This window comes from Talpa europaea, assembly GCF_964194135.1.
Source record: "Talpa europaea genome assembly, chromosome: 11".
NCBI lineage: Eukaryota > Metazoa > Chordata > Mammalia > Eulipotyphla > Talpidae > Talpa > Talpa europaea.
The window spans coordinates 67,844,184-67,862,351 of NC_140078.1; the positions used below are offsets into that span (position 1 = coordinate 67,844,184).

General features: G+C 45.8%; 1 protein-coding gene across 5 annotated transcripts in view; it reads right to left on the bottom strand.

Annotated features, from left to right (window-relative positions):
- CACNA1D (calcium voltage-gated channel subunit alpha1 D) overlaps positions 1 to 18,168 on the bottom strand; it is a gene marked incomplete at both ends in the record, with an annotated part of 357,356 nt that overhangs the window by 63,821 nt on the left and 275,367 nt on the right. For 4 of the 5 annotated variants that reach the window (XM_084248163.1, XM_084248166.1, XM_084248167.1 and 1 more), the window contains 10 exons: positions 2,598 to 2,727; positions 4,598 to 4,745; positions 5,413 to 5,479; positions 6,288 to 6,357; positions 6,795 to 6,909; positions 8,807 to 8,927; positions 11,670 to 11,877; positions 12,010 to 12,235; positions 13,171 to 13,331; positions 16,945 to 16,971. In XM_084248163.1, coding sequence (XP_084104289.1) covers positions 2,598 to 2,727; positions 4,598 to 4,745; positions 5,413 to 5,479; positions 6,288 to 6,357; positions 6,795 to 6,909; positions 8,807 to 8,927; positions 11,670 to 11,877; positions 12,010 to 12,235; positions 13,171 to 13,331; positions 16,945 to 16,971 — 1,273 coding nt within the window. Of the gene's footprint in view, positions 1 to 2,597; positions 2,728 to 4,597; positions 4,746 to 5,412; positions 5,480 to 6,287; positions 6,358 to 6,794; positions 6,910 to 8,806; positions 8,928 to 11,669; positions 11,878 to 12,009; positions 12,236 to 13,170; positions 13,332 to 16,944; positions 16,972 to 17,948; positions 18,009 to 18,168 lie in introns of all 5 variants that reach the window. The other variant, XM_084248164.1, reaches the window with a different exon arrangement.

The window sequence follows — 18,168 nt, forward strand, 5'->3', positions numbered from 1 at the left end:
AAGACTCTTTCTCCTGTTTTTCACCTTGCTGAGCCCACTCAGAGAACAGATGGCCCTGGCCTTTCAAATGTCAGCTCAGGCTACTTTGTCAGCACTGCTGAAATACTATCTGCTGTCCAACCGAGGCCTACAACCCTTCTGGGTCCCTGCTTCTGCTGAGAGCCCAGGGCACAAGAGAGGGGGCAGGTGGGCCAGCACCAAGAAGTCTGACAAGTCAACTAAGTGGTCTCACAGGACCCCCCCCGCCCCCAGAAAGCCCCAAACTGTCCACAAGAGGCATCTTAGCTGCATGCTGTCCTGACAACTGCAGCCTGTGGTAAAAGAACTAAAGAGATCAGAGCCAGAAGGGGACACCCCAGCCAGCCCTTTTCATTTAATAGTGAGGAAGCTGGGAACAGCGTCAGTGGGGCTCAGGCTACAGAGCCAGTCTCGGGTGTTGCTGACCAAGTTGCTCGGCCTGTCAGATGTGAGTCAAGGGCCTCGGACTTTGCTATTTCAAGCAAGGGCTCCAGCCCCGGTTGGGGGCGGGTGGTCCTTTGCTGCTCTGTGACAGTAAGGTGAGACATCTGCTTCTAAGGCCAGTTCTCCTCAGCTGAACGTCTCTCGTCATAAGGTACTCATTTCCCCAGCTGCTTTGTGGATTAATCAGTTTTGCTAGAAACTTTCTGTGCATTTATTGGTGTTTCGGGCCAGGCAATGCAATGAACTTTCAGCACATGACCAGGCCCTGCTGCTTCCTCCCTAAGTCCCCCAAGCTCACAGCAGGATTGTCAGTGTTGAAAGCACCCACGATGCCGAGAAGATATTGCTGCCTGTTCATCACGGATAGCGTGGTTCCAGGGTCAAAGCTCTCAAGCTGAAGTTCTTTCCTCACTCAGCCTTCATCCTTTCATTCACTGATCATTCAGAGTTTAAACAAAGCCGTGTGGCATCTAAAACAGTCACACTCACAGGTGGAAAGTAGAATGGAGGTCATCAGGGTGGAAGAGGGGAGACCTGCTGAGTAGGGATAAGGTTTCCTTCATATGAGATGCCCCCATTCTAGAGACCTGCCATATGACACAGTGCCTACCGGTAAGACAGTGCTTTATACACACAGACATCTGTTAACACGGTAACTCTCGTGATCAGTGTTCTTTCCACACATTGTGGTATATTAAAAGCAACACACATATGCACATCTATTAAAAAAGAACAACATTCTTGGGGGAAAGCAGCAGGGAAATAAACTCAAGGAGACATGATTACAATTAAAAAATAAGAACATGAGGCCCCAATGTAAATTTACTGTTTGTCAATCTGGGTTCTAGACTAACTCCTGACCTAGCCTTGTCACATCATGATATTGTTCCCCCGCCCCCCGTCCCCAGCTCTTGCCTTGGCATCTCATTTCCATGATGGAACTTAGCAGCATGGAGAGAGGTCTTTGCTCTGTTTGGATGTTAAGATACACACCCTGGGGAACCTCCAGCATAAGGCCTACTCTATGCGTGCAGATTGGGACAGGCTCAGAGCCTTCATCTTTACCTCACACCAAAATGTGCCTTCAGGTAAAGTTCTTTTTATATCCTATCGGGGTGCACCTTTTATCAGCTGGATAGATTAGATTTACCAAACTTCAAACGAAGAGCACAGGAAATGGAAAGACATAGCCTGAGACTTGGTTGTCACAACCCAAATCCCCAGGGTATTGACCTAGTGATTTGTCTTGATCCTCAATTTTCTAAAAATCTGATGTACAGAAATAAGCAGCCCTTCTCCCTGTCAAGCAGGGGCACTAGGTGGCCCAGCATACTTTTCGGCCTCCCTCTCATATGGGGACTTCCTGGCCCTTACCTGAAGCTGCACTTCAACATCGGCAGCCCCAGTCTGCACGCACAGATCAGGCTGTCGACTGGCTACCGGCTCTGAAGTTGTCTAACCTTCATCTGCACTGTTCTCAGCGCTGAGTTAGCCGAACTGGTGAAATGGGGCTGCTGAGTCAAGAACTCGAGCCGATGTGGTGGAAGGGAGCTATCCCTATGTCATGACACTGAAGGGCAGAAAGCTTCCCCCTGCCCCACCAAAATACCATTCCCTCTCGCTGAACCACTCTGCGTCCCATGCCTTCACTTCCTGACCGTTTCGCCTCAGAAACAGAATCAACTCGCTTGGTAAATTGAAAGTTCACAGAAGATGTGATTCTGACAGCCCTGACAAAGAGCTCCTGGGCAGGTGATATACCTGGTTTCCCTTGCACTTCTTCTCCCTGCCAGATGCTTCCACCAGGGAGAAATCCCAAATTAGGTGTGGAAGAGGATGTGGCTGAGGAAGGGGAAAGAAGGGACCACAATTTTGGCAGCAAGGAAGGAAGAAGAGAGGCAGGGATCCTGAACATACGAAAAGTAACTGAAGTTTTTAGACACACAATTAAATAAGGGTTTGTCGTGATTAAATAAAACCTCTCTGGCACTTGCAAACCTGAAACGTAAAATGCTGCAAGGGAATCAGAGGCCTGTACTAGAGCTCCACGAGCCAGCCTGGCTGATGGCTTCTGCCTGGGAGGCCAGTGCAGACCCCAGGTGAGCCCACCCGCCTCTCCCAGCTCAGGGGCTCACAGTGTTCCGGAAGGAATGGCTGCGGATGGGGTCCTCAGCGGCGAGGGCGGCGCTGCTCAGCATGATGAAGACGAGGATGAGGTTAGTGAAGATGTGGTGGTTGATGAGTTTGTGGCATCCCACGCGGATCCTGGAGGGAAAGTCACTGCATGTACACTGCCCTAGGCAGGGACAGGCAGACAGGCCAGCACCTTCAGCCTGCCGGGCCCCTCTGCAGGTCAGGCAGAGGACACCTGTCTGCTGTGCCACGTATGCTCCCACCCAGCAAACCTGAGCCACCTGACCACTAGCCCTTGGAATCCCCACACAACAGACCTTAAGAGCTTAAGGTCTTAAGTGATCACCTTAAGAACTTTCTTAAGGTGACACAGCTAGAAGTAACCAGGAGATTTCCAATCTGAGTCTTTCTGATAGTGACATTCTCCGCTATAAAGTGAAGCCCCACTGCTCAGCTTCTATGCCTTGGACACCAGAGATCACAGCAATAGCTCACAAAGCATGACAGCAAGCCCTCTCTCTACTACAGCTCTGTTATATTAAAACTGACCTCAGGAAGTCAGGCTTGGCAAAATCTCCTGTATTGTGGGGACTTTGTTATAAGTGCTAATTTTTCAGAGTTGACCCACATTAAGCACCCCCAAGAAAGTGAAGTGGAAGTCACCCCATCATGCAGGACTGTACAGGTTTCACTGCTTTGGGTGGTGGGGTTTTCAGGGAGTCCTGTGGTACCAGGAAGCAGGGCTGCATAGCAGAGGCCCAGCACCCCTGGCCTGGCTCTGACCATAGTTCTGAGGCCACCAGCGCCTCTCCCTGGGGAGAGGCTGCACCGCCCCTGCCCAACCCAATGTCCTGTGGGTTACTCAGGGCCTGACTGCTTACCCTCAGCATTTGACCTTAACATTTAAAGATTTACTTTTGGCCAACAGAATCCATGTAGGTTTTCCTTTGGAAAGATTTTTTTACCTTCCCAACTGGAGTTAACTTTATAAAATCACCCCTTGTTTCAAATCCTCCTTTCTGGGGGTGATTAACACCAGATGCGCCCTCAGAGGGCCTGCAGATGAGTCTGGGGAAGACTTTCCAAAGCAGTGAGTCAGGAAAGCTCACAGCCATGGGGTAAAATCAGTCCTCTCCTTGGACAGATGGACACACGGTGAGCATTAGGTGCTATAACTTTGGTTGAGTAACTTTTTTAAAAAAGATGACCAAACCCTCAGCAGTGACGAGCTGTAAAAGCTGTCGTCAGGTCTCTCCAGCCCTCGAGGACCTTCAGCCAGCCTTGCTTCCCACCTGTATCTCCCTGAGGTAATTTTTACAATTCTCTGACAGCCGAGATCTACATCTGCAATTCTAGAAGTCCTTCCAGGGCCCATGCATCCCCCTGACATTTCAGTCAATCCCACAAGATTTGAAACCTAGAAACCAACTAGTAAATAAACATCTTTTTCTTACAGTATTTGTGAGCATTAGCATGTTCCTGGTGAAGCCCTGACTATTTTAACATGAGAAATGGTATTTTAAGCAGAGTATCAATTCGTCAGAGTTGAACTAAATAGCTACGATCTATAAATTGTCACTGAGCAGGATTACTCTATCACCTTAAAAATAGGAAGAACTTGGTCACAAAATTTCAGCCCAAAAAGCATCTTAAAAGGCGGCCCACTCACTAAGACAGGGTCTATGGGATAAAAAAAACACTTCCCAGGGGACAACCTGTAGGACACCAGAGCCGTGGGCGCCAGGTGAGCACAGGGACTTCGCCACCCTTGGCCCCAGTGCAGGACTGGGGAGAGGGGAATCTGGAACAGCGTTCCCCCCACCCCTGTGCCCTTCCTGCAGGAAGGGAGAGACTAGGAAGAGATGAACAGAGGCAGCGGCAAGGCCAGGAAGGAGAGGGGTTCGAGGGGACTGATGGGCAGAAGGGGGCTGAGAGCTACCTTCCCTCATTAGGCCCCCAGACACCCTCAAGCAACCCCTCCAACTAGAAAGGGGATATTTACGGATTGGTCTTGCTGAGAATGAAGAAAGCACTCCCTTCAGGGATGGGGGCGATCTTCTCCTTCATGTTCAACTCAGAGATTCTTCGGGGACGGGGACCAGCGGGGACCTCGGGTTCATCCTCCTCCTCCTCCTCTTCCTCTTCACCTACTTTAAATGAAACACTTTTTTTATAGACATGAAGTAACGATTGCATTTGGGTTTGAATTACTTCTCTCAATTTCACATGAAAATTTGGCTTAAACTTGACCATTTATCTGCTTACATTAATTAAAACCCTTCAGGACATGGACTGTGTCTGTGAGCATGGACAGTGGTGGGAGGAGGTTCCCAGCAGTTGAAGATCTGAGCACAGGCCACAGTGGCAGCGGTGGCATCTCACAGCCATCCTCCTAGCATCTGCCTGCCGCCCCGTGACCTGGCTCAGCTTCAGCTGAGAAAGTGTGTGTGGGATTCAAGTCACATATGATCAGGCCCCCAGGCTCCCCACCCCACAATCCTGCCTACATTCGGCAATAAAGGAACCAGTTAAATGTCAGTGTGTCAGGGCGTAGTAGTAATTGGTCACCACCTGGAGCAGTCTCCCTGCAAAGGCTGGGGTTGCTGGGAACTACTCACACTCTCTCCCCTCACCACCTGGAATTTGGGTTATAGAATTCTGCCTGGGACCGAGAGAAAAGCAGATCTCGCTGGCCCATAGGGATTGGACACATGGCCTCAGTGGCCTCAGCAGCCCAGTGTGCACTTGCTGGACTGGCCCGTCACAGACTCCAAGGGATGGCCACGCCATGTCACCTGTGAGCTGAAAGCGCCATACCTGGCACATCACAAGGCGGGTAGGGGTCCTTGTCCTCATCCTCTTCTCGGTAGTCATCGATCGTAACCTAGGGTGAGAGAGATCTTGGGAGGAGGGGAGGCTGACCTACATACACTTCACAAGGTTAAAGTGAAGAACCAACCCTGCCATTCATTAAGTGGCAGAGAAGTCCTCTTCAAAGCACGTGCTAGACGTGAGTGAGTGTTCAGGGATGTGTAGGGGCCAGTGGATGTCCTCATATGGTGATTCTTCTTAAGAGAGAAGGGCGAAGGCAGATGCAAACACTGGCATGAGGCCTGCCCAGCCATGGTTAGGGGCGCCACCCACACCTTTGCCCTCCTGTCCTGGCTCCATCACAGACGTGTGCACAACTACACTGCAGGTGTCTGCCTCCCGACTAAATGCTGAGCTCCACTCAAGCAGCCACCTTGTTGGTCTTCTTCATTCCTGATCCATGAGAAGTGATGCATAGCAACCACCAATGCAATGAACAAATGAGCGAAAAATCGACACTACCATAAGCAGAATGAAGTCTGATAGTAAAGCCCTGATCTTGGATCCCCTCTGGGGGCAGACATCTTTAACAATCCTTAATTTCTAATGCCCACTGGGCATTAATTTCTAATGCCCTCTCCCAAGTCAGATGTGATCCCACAATTCCAATAAGGAAAAAAATACGTGGTGAGATCAGTCAAATATTTATCATACCTAAAGCACATATAACCCTGCAGAGAAGCCAGCACTGACAAGGCAGATGGACTCTCACGCGAAATACCACACAGGACACCTTCACGATGCAAATGGCACATTTATGGAGACATCAACAGAATCATTTTGAAACAGAAAGGGAAAAAGTAGTATTTGAGAACAAATACCTTGTTATCACTGTTGGCTATCTGATTAACTTCTGGTTTGTTATTCTTTTTATTTTCCAGGCTTTCTTTTCTACAAAGAAGAGAAAACAAGAAACCAAATAACCACGTTGCTATGTATAAAAGTGTTCATCAGGATTATCAATCAGCAATGGCCTAACAAAGGACAGAATTTAACTGGAAATAACACTAGCAGCAAGAACATAGCACAACCACACTCAGTGCTCCCTGTTAGTATAGGGACTTGGATCCTTTACATAGATCACCTTATCAGCATGCTCATCTGAGAACTAATCAATATTGAATGCATCATTTATTTCATGACACCAAAATTAACCACAGCAATTCTTTAAGCAAGGAGACATATGACTCTCGGCTGGGAGGCAATGAGAGCCAAGGGACCCCATCCTGTTTGGTCCAAGACCACTACAATCACCACAAAGCACAACACAGGACCTTCACTGTGGCTGGCTCCCCTCAGCAAAACACCTCAGGAGAAAATGGGGTTACCTGGCAATCTTTTTCCTTTCCTTTTCTTCAGCTTCCTCTTTCTGAGCAGTATTCAAACTTTCAGCATCAGCCAAATTGTCTACAGCGATGGCCAAGAAGACATTCAGTAGAATATCTGATTTGAACATTTTAAGGGTACAACACATACTGAAATACAATTACATCTGTTCAACAGTGAGAAGATGACACCCCTGTGTTCTGGGATGGTGCTGGTGACTGGCATTACTGCTATATTCACTTGGTAAAGTCTGTTTAAAAAATGAAACAAACTAACCATCATATAAAATAGTCTAGAAAGAAATAAAATCAAGATTCACTAATACCCGCTGAATCGCCAACAACATTTACTTTGGTGTGTATATGTGTACATTCATGCCTGTGTTCTAAATACCTATAGCTATGGCATACACTGCACTGAACAATCTGTAACTTAAACATGCTGGGTTTTTTTAATGCCTTTTGCTTTATGCATTTTGTTTTGCTTCTTTTAAAATTTACACACCCACTAACATATATATCCAGGGACATGCTTTCCAAAACAGACCCCTTTAAGGGGCTACATATTATTCAAATGGTGAATCCACTAGATGAGACAATCTGAGCCTCCCTCATGTGAAAGGCCTTCGGAGTCCATTCCATTCATGTCCATTCCACGTGGACTAACTGCCTGCGATGTGTCTGGCTTGTTGCCAGATGGCACAGGCTATTCTTTTGAATAGTCCCACTGAGCCTAAATCGTTGACTCCCATGGCTGCATTGTATTGCAAATCATAGAAAGCTAGGTGATTGAATAGTTACCAAGTTTTGACACTTATTACATGCTGCATGTGTGGTATCCTTGAATGATTAAAAAAAAATGTGAACAAGGTTCCCAACTCAGAAGACGCCTGTTTTGTATTGACTAATGCTTAAATACATTTTTGAGAGGTACAAAGGCAGGGACTGGGGGAGGGGGGTGCAGTCATTCAAGACAGCTCCCTTCTGGCTGATGCACAACCATCTGTATGTAAGGCTGCTGGAGTCGGGACCCCATACAGGAGTGGTGTACCGCTGTCCCACATGCCTGGTGCAATCTGAAATCTCAGGGTGGCTGAACATGTAAACAAACATAATCTAACAAGGGGCTGATGATGAGATAGCTTCCAGGGGAGATCATGCTTGACTAATCAAGTCTTCAAGAGGACAAAACGTGAGTGAATTATACTAAGGTTCTCAAAATGACTTTGATATGCTCAAGTATTTTTTAAACAGAGCTACAAAGGGCCTGGAGAAGGAACATGTACTGAGCTGAGAGGCAGCGTGACAAGGGGAACACTCTGCTGATGGGCAAGGGATAACCGTGGTTCAGATAGGGGTTATTGTGGGACCAACTGTATTCAGCATTCCTATCAATATCTCCATGAGGAAATAACACATCTCTAGTCTTACAAGGACACCAAACTCTTTTAGGTTGTGAAAACCAAATCCAGAGTAATAAACTACAGGAAAATCTTAACAAGTTTCTAATAGATGCTTTCGAATAGCAGATACCCAGGATCATTATCCAGAACCTTGTAAACTACAACGTACTTTGGAACTCATTCAAAAAGATCTATCAAGCACTTCTGATATGCCGGGTGCTGTTCTGGGAGCTTAGGTCAATTCATGAAAGATGGGTCCCCACCAGTTAAGAAAAGTCTTAAGAAGACACAGATGTACCTCAGCCTCCCAAGGATGCTGGCACAGGAAACACTTGGCTTTGCCCAAAGCTGTCCCTCTCACCTGACACCCACTGGGTGACACTGGGGTAGCTCACACCTGGCTCGTGCTCCCTCCCTCCCAGCTTACTCTCATTCCTCAAAGCCCACCTGGAACTCTGCTTCCACTCTGCTGTCCCAGCAATGGCAAGAGAGAGCAGACAGGACAAGGTAAAGGTATCCGCTTCTCCGCCACTGCTACCACCACCGCGGGGAATTCAGAGGAGAAATCAAACCAGACAGTGACAACAAAGCTGTAGTCAGCTTAAAGGATACAGTTACCACAAATGAAGAGAATGATGAAGTATATGCAGACAATCATTCCTGAAGACGATGGTCCCCCATAAGCCATAATGCCATCGTACATCACGGCATTCCAGTCTTCACCTGTCAGGATCTAAGACGACAAAATTGGGATCAGCCAGCAGGTGAACTCACAATTCCAGCCATTCTCCCAGGGATCCCTGGCGGCTGCCTAGATGTGGTTTCAATGCCTCTGACAGTCCACTTTGCACTGAACAAATCCATCTGTTACCCATCAAGTTTTCAAAACATTATTTTCAGTTCACAAATACAAGAGTTATTTCTTCCGGTGAAAATAAAGTGACAGCCTATAAGATTTACATGCTGTCTGACTACACCTCAGCCCAGGTTTAGCCTGTTCCCCAGGGAGCACACTATTGCTCTCTCCTTCCAGGATGCTGATCTGTGAATTTAAACACATTTACATGCCCAGAGAAAACAGGGTGCTGGTGTTGTGTCTGATTAGACATAAAGGGCATCATGCTATAGGAATTCTCAGGAACTTGCTTTTCTACCATTTAAAAAATATACTCAGGGAGACCCTCTAGTCCATAGGTTGCCCTCATTCTTTTTGATCATTGCCTAGTATTCCACATAATCAACTGTGGAGATGAAAAATGTACCTTTTTAGAAGCAGGGAATTCCAAATACTCATGTAATTTAATTTTTTTTTAAAGATTTATTTTATTTATACAAGAACCAGGGTACAGGCCAGATGCACCGGAGGGTAAGAGGATTCACCAGAGACAGAGCAGAGAATAGAAAAGGCAGACTGATGAAATACACTGCTGAGGGGAGCAGCGGGAGAGATAGGAGAGGTCTGCTCGCCATGTGGGTTGCTCCGAGGCCAGCGGGGATCGAACCGGCACTGCAGAGGCTTCACAGCACTGCGCTCAACCATCTGCGCCACCAGGGAGGCCCTCATGTCATTTTAAAACTGTTTCATGAGTAGATACTAACAACCCACCTGAAATTTCAAATTTATATTTCCCTACTGATGATAACTGATAATTTAATCCATCATGAACACACATGACAAATTTAAAATGTGCTATCTTCCAGAGAGAAAGAGATCTCCCTTATTTTCTATCTGGACCAGATGGTTTAAAAATTAAAACTGTCACAGCTAGCCAACAGAAAAATAAATGATTTGAAAAGATAAAGCAATTCACAAAAAGGAACTATAGATAGCTTTTAGTCATATGAAAGGCACTCAACTTTACTCCTGATAAAAGAAATACAAATTAAAACTTCTATATGATACCATTTTCACCCAGCAGCCAAGCAACCAAATAAAAAGTTCAAAGACCCATTATGGTGAAAGGAAAAAAGAAAGTCGTCTCCACCCTCATCACTAGAGGGTAAATGAGCACTACCTTAAGGAGGGCACTTGGACCAAGAGTATCAAAGTTGAAAATGGATATACACCTGTCAAACCAGCAATTCCACTTCTGGGAATTTATCCTACAGATCTGCTCTCACCCATGTGGGTCTTGGTAATGTGCAAGTTCATCCACTGAGCCAAGACAGGACACAAAATATTCCTCAGTGGGGGCTGGTTACATAAATGATGACATATCCAACCACAGAATTTATGTCCCACACAAAAGGAAGAAGCCACATTTTGGACTAATAAGTAAGGATCTTAAGGACACTTTAAGTGATAAAAAAAAAAAAGCAAGGTGCAAAACAGAACGTTGAGTGAGCCACCATCTGTGTCTATTCACCCGTAGGTAGGAAAGGAGGTTAACTGATTTACACCTGAGCAAATATCTCATCTATCTCTAGGAAATACATAAGAAACTTGAATGCAAGTTTTCTTCTAGAAAGGGAAATGGGTGGGGCAAGGTGGTTGTGTTTTTTTGTAACATATGAATTATGTGCCATACAACATACTAGAAAGAACCATCACCACCACACAGGCTTCTCTGAAAGAAATCAGAAAAAGAATGACTAATCAGTGGCCAAAAATTAACTATAATTCAAAATATTAAAACCATGGCCCCTAGTAGTGACAGTAATTCCATTCCTCTCAACATGACCAAGTGGGAAAGATTCTTAGAGATCATTCCCCCTGGTCTTTCCATCTTTCAGAAAAGGACAGTGACTTCCCAAGGTCACATCACTAAACAGGCAGCATCACCATCCCCTACCTTTCTGCATCTCTGGTGGGCTCTGCTGCTCATTGACATCAAATGTGGAAAGCATCAAGGACAGATCTGCTTTGTCCAAGGAAGGGCTTTTGCCTCTAGACATACCAAGAGGTGTTGAGAACACCTGCACTTATGCTTAGGTGGGGTGGAGGTGGTGTGCTGAGTGCATGGCCACCTGTCACCCCCTTCTCAGCCCAGTGCCTGCAATAGCCCCAAAGGCACAGACATCTGAGTCTGTGTCCTCATTGTATCACATGAGACAGGACAGAAATGGGGCAGAAGGCTGTCACAACCCTTATCATCCTAATTCCTCTGACTCCACACCAAAGCATTAGGGCTTTTGAATTCACTTACTTGCACAAATCCATTATAGCCAGGATTACAAAACTTGCCTGCAATCAAAAATTACCAAAGGACGAAGTGATGCTTTCAGAGTCTATTTCACAGAAACCTCATGAAATCACAGTTCTATGTTTTATAATATACAGTGGTTTACAAAAGCTGTGATTCTCATCACATAGACAGCTGGAGTGAGATGCAAAACAGATGCCTTAAATGGCCCAGAATTTATCAGAGTGTCATCAGGACTGACGTTATTAATAAAAAATGGAATCGTTTCATCTTACTGACTGCTGTGAACAGACAATGCAGCTCAAAATGGGAAAGAAGGCCGGAGGGCTCACCTGAAATACTGTTAGGAGTGCTTGGGGGAAATTGTCAAAGGTGCTCCGTTTGGTTTGTGTTTCATCAAAATTAAACTTGCCGCCAAATAGCTGCATCCCGAGCAAGGAAAAGATGATGATGAAGAGAAAAAGCAGAAGCAACAGAGAAGCGATGGACTTCATGGAATTTAACAAGGATGCCACCAAGTTGCTCAGGGAAGTCCAGTGCCTGCAAATCAAGATGAGGATGTGAGGCCAGTACCCTGGTGAGGGCCAGAGCAGAACATCACCTGACCAGGGTCATGCCTGACCAGCACCTAACATCCAGATGCCACCTGCAGCTAGATACAGTGGTCCTTACCTGGTCACTTTGAAAATTCTTAAGAGGCGCACACACCGGAACACAGAGATCCCCAGAGGAGACATGATTTCCAGTTCCACCAAGATGGTTTCGGTAATTCCACCACATACCACGAAGCAATCAAACCGATTAAAGAGAGAAACGAAATATGCCTGAAGACCCAAGCTGTACATTTTCACCAGCATCTCGCAGGTGAACAAAGCCAAGAGGACTTTGTTAGCAATATCTGGAAAGACAAAGTGACACAGTCCTCAAGATCTCGGGCAAGGGCTGGCTCAGACCCCCTATTCCCATCACACCCGCTTCCATTAGTGCCCCTCAAGCCCAGGCTCTGCTCCAAGCACCCCCTGGCTCTCTCTTTGCTATTGTCCCCATTACAGAAATGTGGCACTAATTTGCATGGTCCATTTATCTGCCAGGCTCTAGTCCTACCTCTGATCCTACTTAGATGTATGCCTCTGGAGAAATTCCTTGATTTCTCTGGGCCTTGGTTTCACTGGGTTGGGGCAGTTAATGCCATATGGCCTCTGAAGCTTTTCAGACCCAAAAGTCTGTGATTCTGCATTTATACCATGATATTATATTTTCTTGTTTTAGTCACACATGAAAAGACTATCTGGTCAGTGTTGCTTACAGCACCAGGACATAAGAGGCAGTCACCTATCAATGTCATTTCTAACAGTAGAAAAAGCCACCCAACAGGCTGGAGATTTAGACAGAAATAGACTGGACTTGATATAAATCAGGACTTTTCAGTGGTTCAAAACTGTCAGCTTGGAATGAGCTGTCTGTGGGGAGAACCATGGCACCACACTGCTGGAAACAAGCAACCACTTGCCAAGACTCCTAAAGGGAAAATAATGCTTCCAGAATGGGCCAGGAGAAGGGATATGAGGTTCTGTCCACCCCCCAGATCCTAAGTCACCAAGGGGTTAGGACAATGAGTTGCTCTGAGTTAATCAGCTCCAACGTGCTTCATTCACCATCTGACATGGACTGCACCCCCACTCCAAGTGCACCCTGTGTTTGGATGATTCCAGAGTTAGCATTCAGGAGAAATGTTCTTATACATTATTACACATTGACCAGATTAGACTAAACTGCAAATGGATAGCCCTCAGAACCCCTCATTCAGAACAAAGAGAAAGGCTCTGCTTGTACCTTGAATCTGTGTCAACCAGTCAGGCTGGTTGTAGTGCTCAGAGGAGATGGTTAAGGTGTTGAGAAACACCAGGACAATAACTAGCCAGTAAAACGTGACAGACTTCACGGCAGCCCTACATCGTCTGCGATTGAAGCGGTTCCAGCGACGCCAGCGTCGGCTGAAAGAGAAGCAGATGTTACTCACTGGGCATCACACGTCAGAGGACCCAGTACATGCTACTGAGAAGTAATATGACCTCCCCTCTGGAGGTCTGGGTTGGGGTGTGGGTGCAGGAGGAAAAGAACAAGAGGCCAAAAAATTAACAGACATCACAATATAAATTATGTTGGTCTTAAAATACTTCTAAAGAATTGTCTTGACTAGGACATGCTATCAGTTTCCTTCCTGTGGTTTTAGATAAGTCCAGAATCTGTCACGTGCCATCGTCAAACTGGTTAGGAAATCTAGATATTCATAGGTTTGTGTGCAGATGCAAAACCGCTCTTGCACGCATATGCGGTTTGCATTCCCACCATATGGCACAGGATCTGTTCGTGCTGTCGATGCAGAGAGCCACTTAGCTTAACATACACATCTCTCTCGGCACCTCAATCATCACAAGCAGTTTATTTGGCAGCAAAATGTTCCCAAACCAGTTTTCCTTTTAGGGAAACCTTCAGTCCTTTCCTGATTCTCAGAGGTTCCTCTGGAGCCTGGCAGAGTTGTCGAAGCTGAGTAGGACATGAGTCTTCATACTGAGTCATCAGGTGCCCTTTCTAACTAGTGATGCTCAAAATATACCTTTAGGAGAAAAGCCAATATTGAATCGTGTTTTCATACAAATAAAATGAGCTGAGCCCACAGGCAGTAGCATGTCCCCTACCTCCTTTCAGTTCCTGTTTGTAATTAGGGAAAGTATTCTCTCCCTTAGCCTGCCTCCCTCTGGAAAATGCTCCATGTCACAGGATGCTCTGCGCAGTGGATCCTGGGGAAGGGCAGCTGAGGGCTGCTGTCAGTCCACTGCAGGCTGTGCTCACTGAGAGGAAGGAGGCACTTCCTCCAGGGGCCTGAGTCAAAGGAATCTCCAGGCTGCATCTGAGCTGCAGCTCTGGCTCCGTTGCTATACTAAAAAATAACAAAACAAAAACGAGGGACCAGGCAAAGAGATCTGTGCCAAATCTTCAGCAAGACCCGGAACAAGCAAGGTGCACTGTTACTGCTCTTGCTGTGTGGTTTCCAAAGCTGAGAGCAGCTGGAAACATGATGATCAGCTCAGAAAAGTCCACAGAGGACACTGATGACTCTCTCCTTCAAAGCTCAGTTTTCCCTGTGATACAGAGTTCAATGCACCTATGCAAGAAGCTGTGAGCAAGATCCAGTACTGTTGGGTCTATTTATGCTGCAGGAACAGGTCACAAATATCTTCCAAACCTAGAAGACCTCTTGTCGTGTCCCCTACACTCCTGACCTTGCCCCTGCTGGGTGCTGAAAACCCAAGTGGCCAGGCCCTCATGAAACCAGCACCCTGTACCAGGCACTGGGGATATGAAGATGAAGGCATAGTCCCACTGGCCTGTCCCTGAAAAGCATGCAAGTATTCCCAGACTATTTGGTATGGGAGCCAAGAGAACTAAGCCACAAACGCACTTTGGAAGATTCAGGAAAGGCATCTCAAAAAAACAAACAAACAAACAAAAAAAAAAAACAGACAGTTGTGTTGGATCCTGGATCCTGGAGGCTAAGTAAGAGTTGGCCAGGGGGCAGAGGGAAGCACTGTCCACCTCTCTATTGCAGGTGAGCATGCGGCCAAGGGACTGAGGTGCAGAAATAGCTTATGGTATGTTTGAAAACTGAGAGCTGCCCACCGGAGCTATTAAGTGGGGAGCAGGGTAGGGGTATCAAAAGATAAAGCCAGGTAATTATATCTCAACGAAAGAGTATTTTTTGAAATAAAAGATGAGACCAGAGGATATGCTGGGGCCAAATTACAAAGGACTTTTTATGCCTTCTAGTAACAGGGAGTTCTGAAAGGGCTTTGGATTCTTTTCTTAAAAGTCAGGTTTACTGAAAGGTAAATTTACAGTGAAATTTACTTTTAAGTATACAGTTTGTGAACATCACCAGATGGTCAAGGTCCAGAATATTCCCACCACTCAAAGGGCCACTCACTCGTCCATTGCCTTCGGCAGTTCATCCACTCTCTCAGCCCAGCTCCTGACAATAACTGATTGGTTTTCTGTCCCTATTGTTTTGCTTTACCCCAGAATATCCTATGAATAATCACATAATATATAGCTTTTTAAGACTGGCTTAGTTTACTTTGCAAAACGACCGGAGGTTTACTGTGGTGCTGCACCAATCAGTCGTTTATTCTTCGTGTTGAGATTAGTCTACCATATGGATAAACTACAACTCGTCTACCCATTCACCATCTGAGTTAGTTTTTGGAAATTTGAATAAAACTGCCATCGACATTTGTGTGAAAATCTTTTGTGTAGGTATATCGCTTCATTTCTTTTATATAAATACCTCGGAAGTGCAATTGTTGGGTCATATGGTAAGTATGTGTTTAACTTTAAAAGAGAACTGAATCACTTCGAAAATGTCTGGCATTTGAATAGCAGCAATGTGTGAACACACCCACTGATCTGCAGCCTGGCCAGAACTTGACATTATCAGATTTTTAAATTTGATCCATTCTAAAAGGTATGTAGTGGGATCCTATTGTGATTTTAAGTTGCATTTTCCTAATGACTAATGGTCATTTCATGTGCTCATTTGATATCCACATCTCCTCCATGGTGACATGCCTGTTAAAATCTACACATCACATTTTGACTTATTTACTTATTATTATCATTATTCTTTACACATTATTCTTTAAGAGCAATGGATGCTATTTCTTTATCAAATGAATTTTGCAAATTTTCTTCCAATCTGTGGCCCATCATTTTATTATATTTTCTTTCCAAGAGCAGTTTTCATTTTGATGACATCTAATTTAACAGGTCAATTTTCTGCTATGATTAGTGCTTTGTGTGTTATAGCCAAGAAATCTTTGCCTAATCCAGGTTACAAAGATTTTCTCCTAGAATTTTTATAGTTTTCGGTTTTATATTTAGTTCTATGTTTATTCCATTCTAATTTCTATTGAATTATAATTGGCATGTAACATATTAGTTTCAGATATACAGTGCAATGATTTGATATTTGTATGTATTGTGAAAGTTAATTTTTTATATAGTGATAAAATCCTTTTTTTTTTGGTGTCTGAAGATAAGGAGGAAAGCAATTGATGACTGATAGTAAGTGATAAAATATTTTTAGTTGAAAATAGCATTTATATGAAAAAGCATACAAATCATAGTATATGGTCCCATGAATTTTTACCAACTGAACAAGCTTAAATGTAAGCTGAACAAAGCAAATAACGACATTACTACCACCTTCGAAGACCTCTTGAACCTCCTTCCTTGGAAAGCTTTTAAGCAGAAAAATGATAAGGAGTATCTCAGAGAAATGGTGCTGGAGAGAAGACTCAATGACAAAAAAATTATTCAGTGTTGCATTTTGTTGGTTGGTTTTGGGGTGAGATTTCAGCAGGTACTACATGGCTCTCCCAAGGCAGACAGGTGCTCACTGTTAACTGGACAGCTCTATCCTGCACAGTCAGATCCTGCACAGCCCACATAGAAAACATCAAGTCCAGAGCAACCCCAAGTAAAACTCAGACATTAGAACATAAAACACCAACATGGAGACTAAAGAAATAACAGAAAGTACATACTGACCTGAGTTTGGATTTTGAGATGGCTTGACTGAAAGAAAAACACAAAGAACACAGTTCCTGTTAGGAAGGTTTGAGCAGACCCACCCGACACTCTGCTGAGATACCCTAAAAGCCATGCGCTCAAGCCTGGACTCAGCCTCCCTGGTCTCACCCTGGACCAGCTGGGGTAGGAGCAGAGCAGGGGGCAAGGTGTTGCCAGTGCCAGGCGGGCCAGGCTGAGCACTTTTTAAGGTCAGGCAAGAGAAGGCTCTTAGCCAGATACCCTGAGCAGCCCTGGTACAGACGGTGATGCCAGGCTTTCTTCTCCCAAACCCCACAACAAAAGCAAACGGGGCCTCTGCTGCCCAAGACTCAGCTGCTCGTCTTGACAGCAGCATGTGTTGCCATGAGCAAGAGGAGCACTGAGCTGGGAGTCCCAGCTCTACTGTTCGCTGACTGGGCAGGCACCAGCGAGCAGCACCCCTTTGGGGCCTTAGTGCTCCTGTCTGTGAGCTCGTTCCCTGCCTCCTTCACGTGCTGCAGGGAGGGCGGAACAAGAGACGCAGGCAAGTCCATTTCATAAACTGAGTGTTCTGCCCAGAACACATCATTTTTATGAACCTCTGTCATGGAGATCAAGTTCTCTTCAGAACGACACCTATATTTTACAGAGATAAGACCTCAAGATATTAGCAGGAAGCAAACAAAACTGCATTGGGCTCCCCCAAAGCAGGCGGCACTCTGTTGGTCCCCCTTGCTGCAGCCCGAATCATCTAGAAAAAAGCCAACAGGTGTTAATGCGATGGAGGCCTGCATTGTTAGGAGTGGTGAGGTGCAAGGAGCCAAAGAAAAAGTGCCATGAGTAGAGGCGGGCAGGGTGTGGTCTGCGCAATGGTGAGGTTGGGAGAACCCGTGAGTGAAGGGAAAGTTAATTCACAGCCCACTACAGTCAGCAACTCTGCCATACAAGCGCTTCTTCACAGCACTGATGCCAACACCAAACTTGGAGAAGAATCGGCTCTTTACCCCCACCGCCGACACCCAGAGGGCCCAGCCTTGGCGGTGCCTCTTCTTTTCCACCAGCACCTAGTGAATACAGTTGAATTGCTGGGTTACCCGGCTCCCCCTACAGGAGGCCCCCCTCAGCAGGATAAAATCTTACAGGAAGCAGCATGTGAAATGCCCAGGGCTGGGGATAAGACCAGGAGCAAGGGGTCCAGGGTGCACCCGCCACCCCTCTTACACC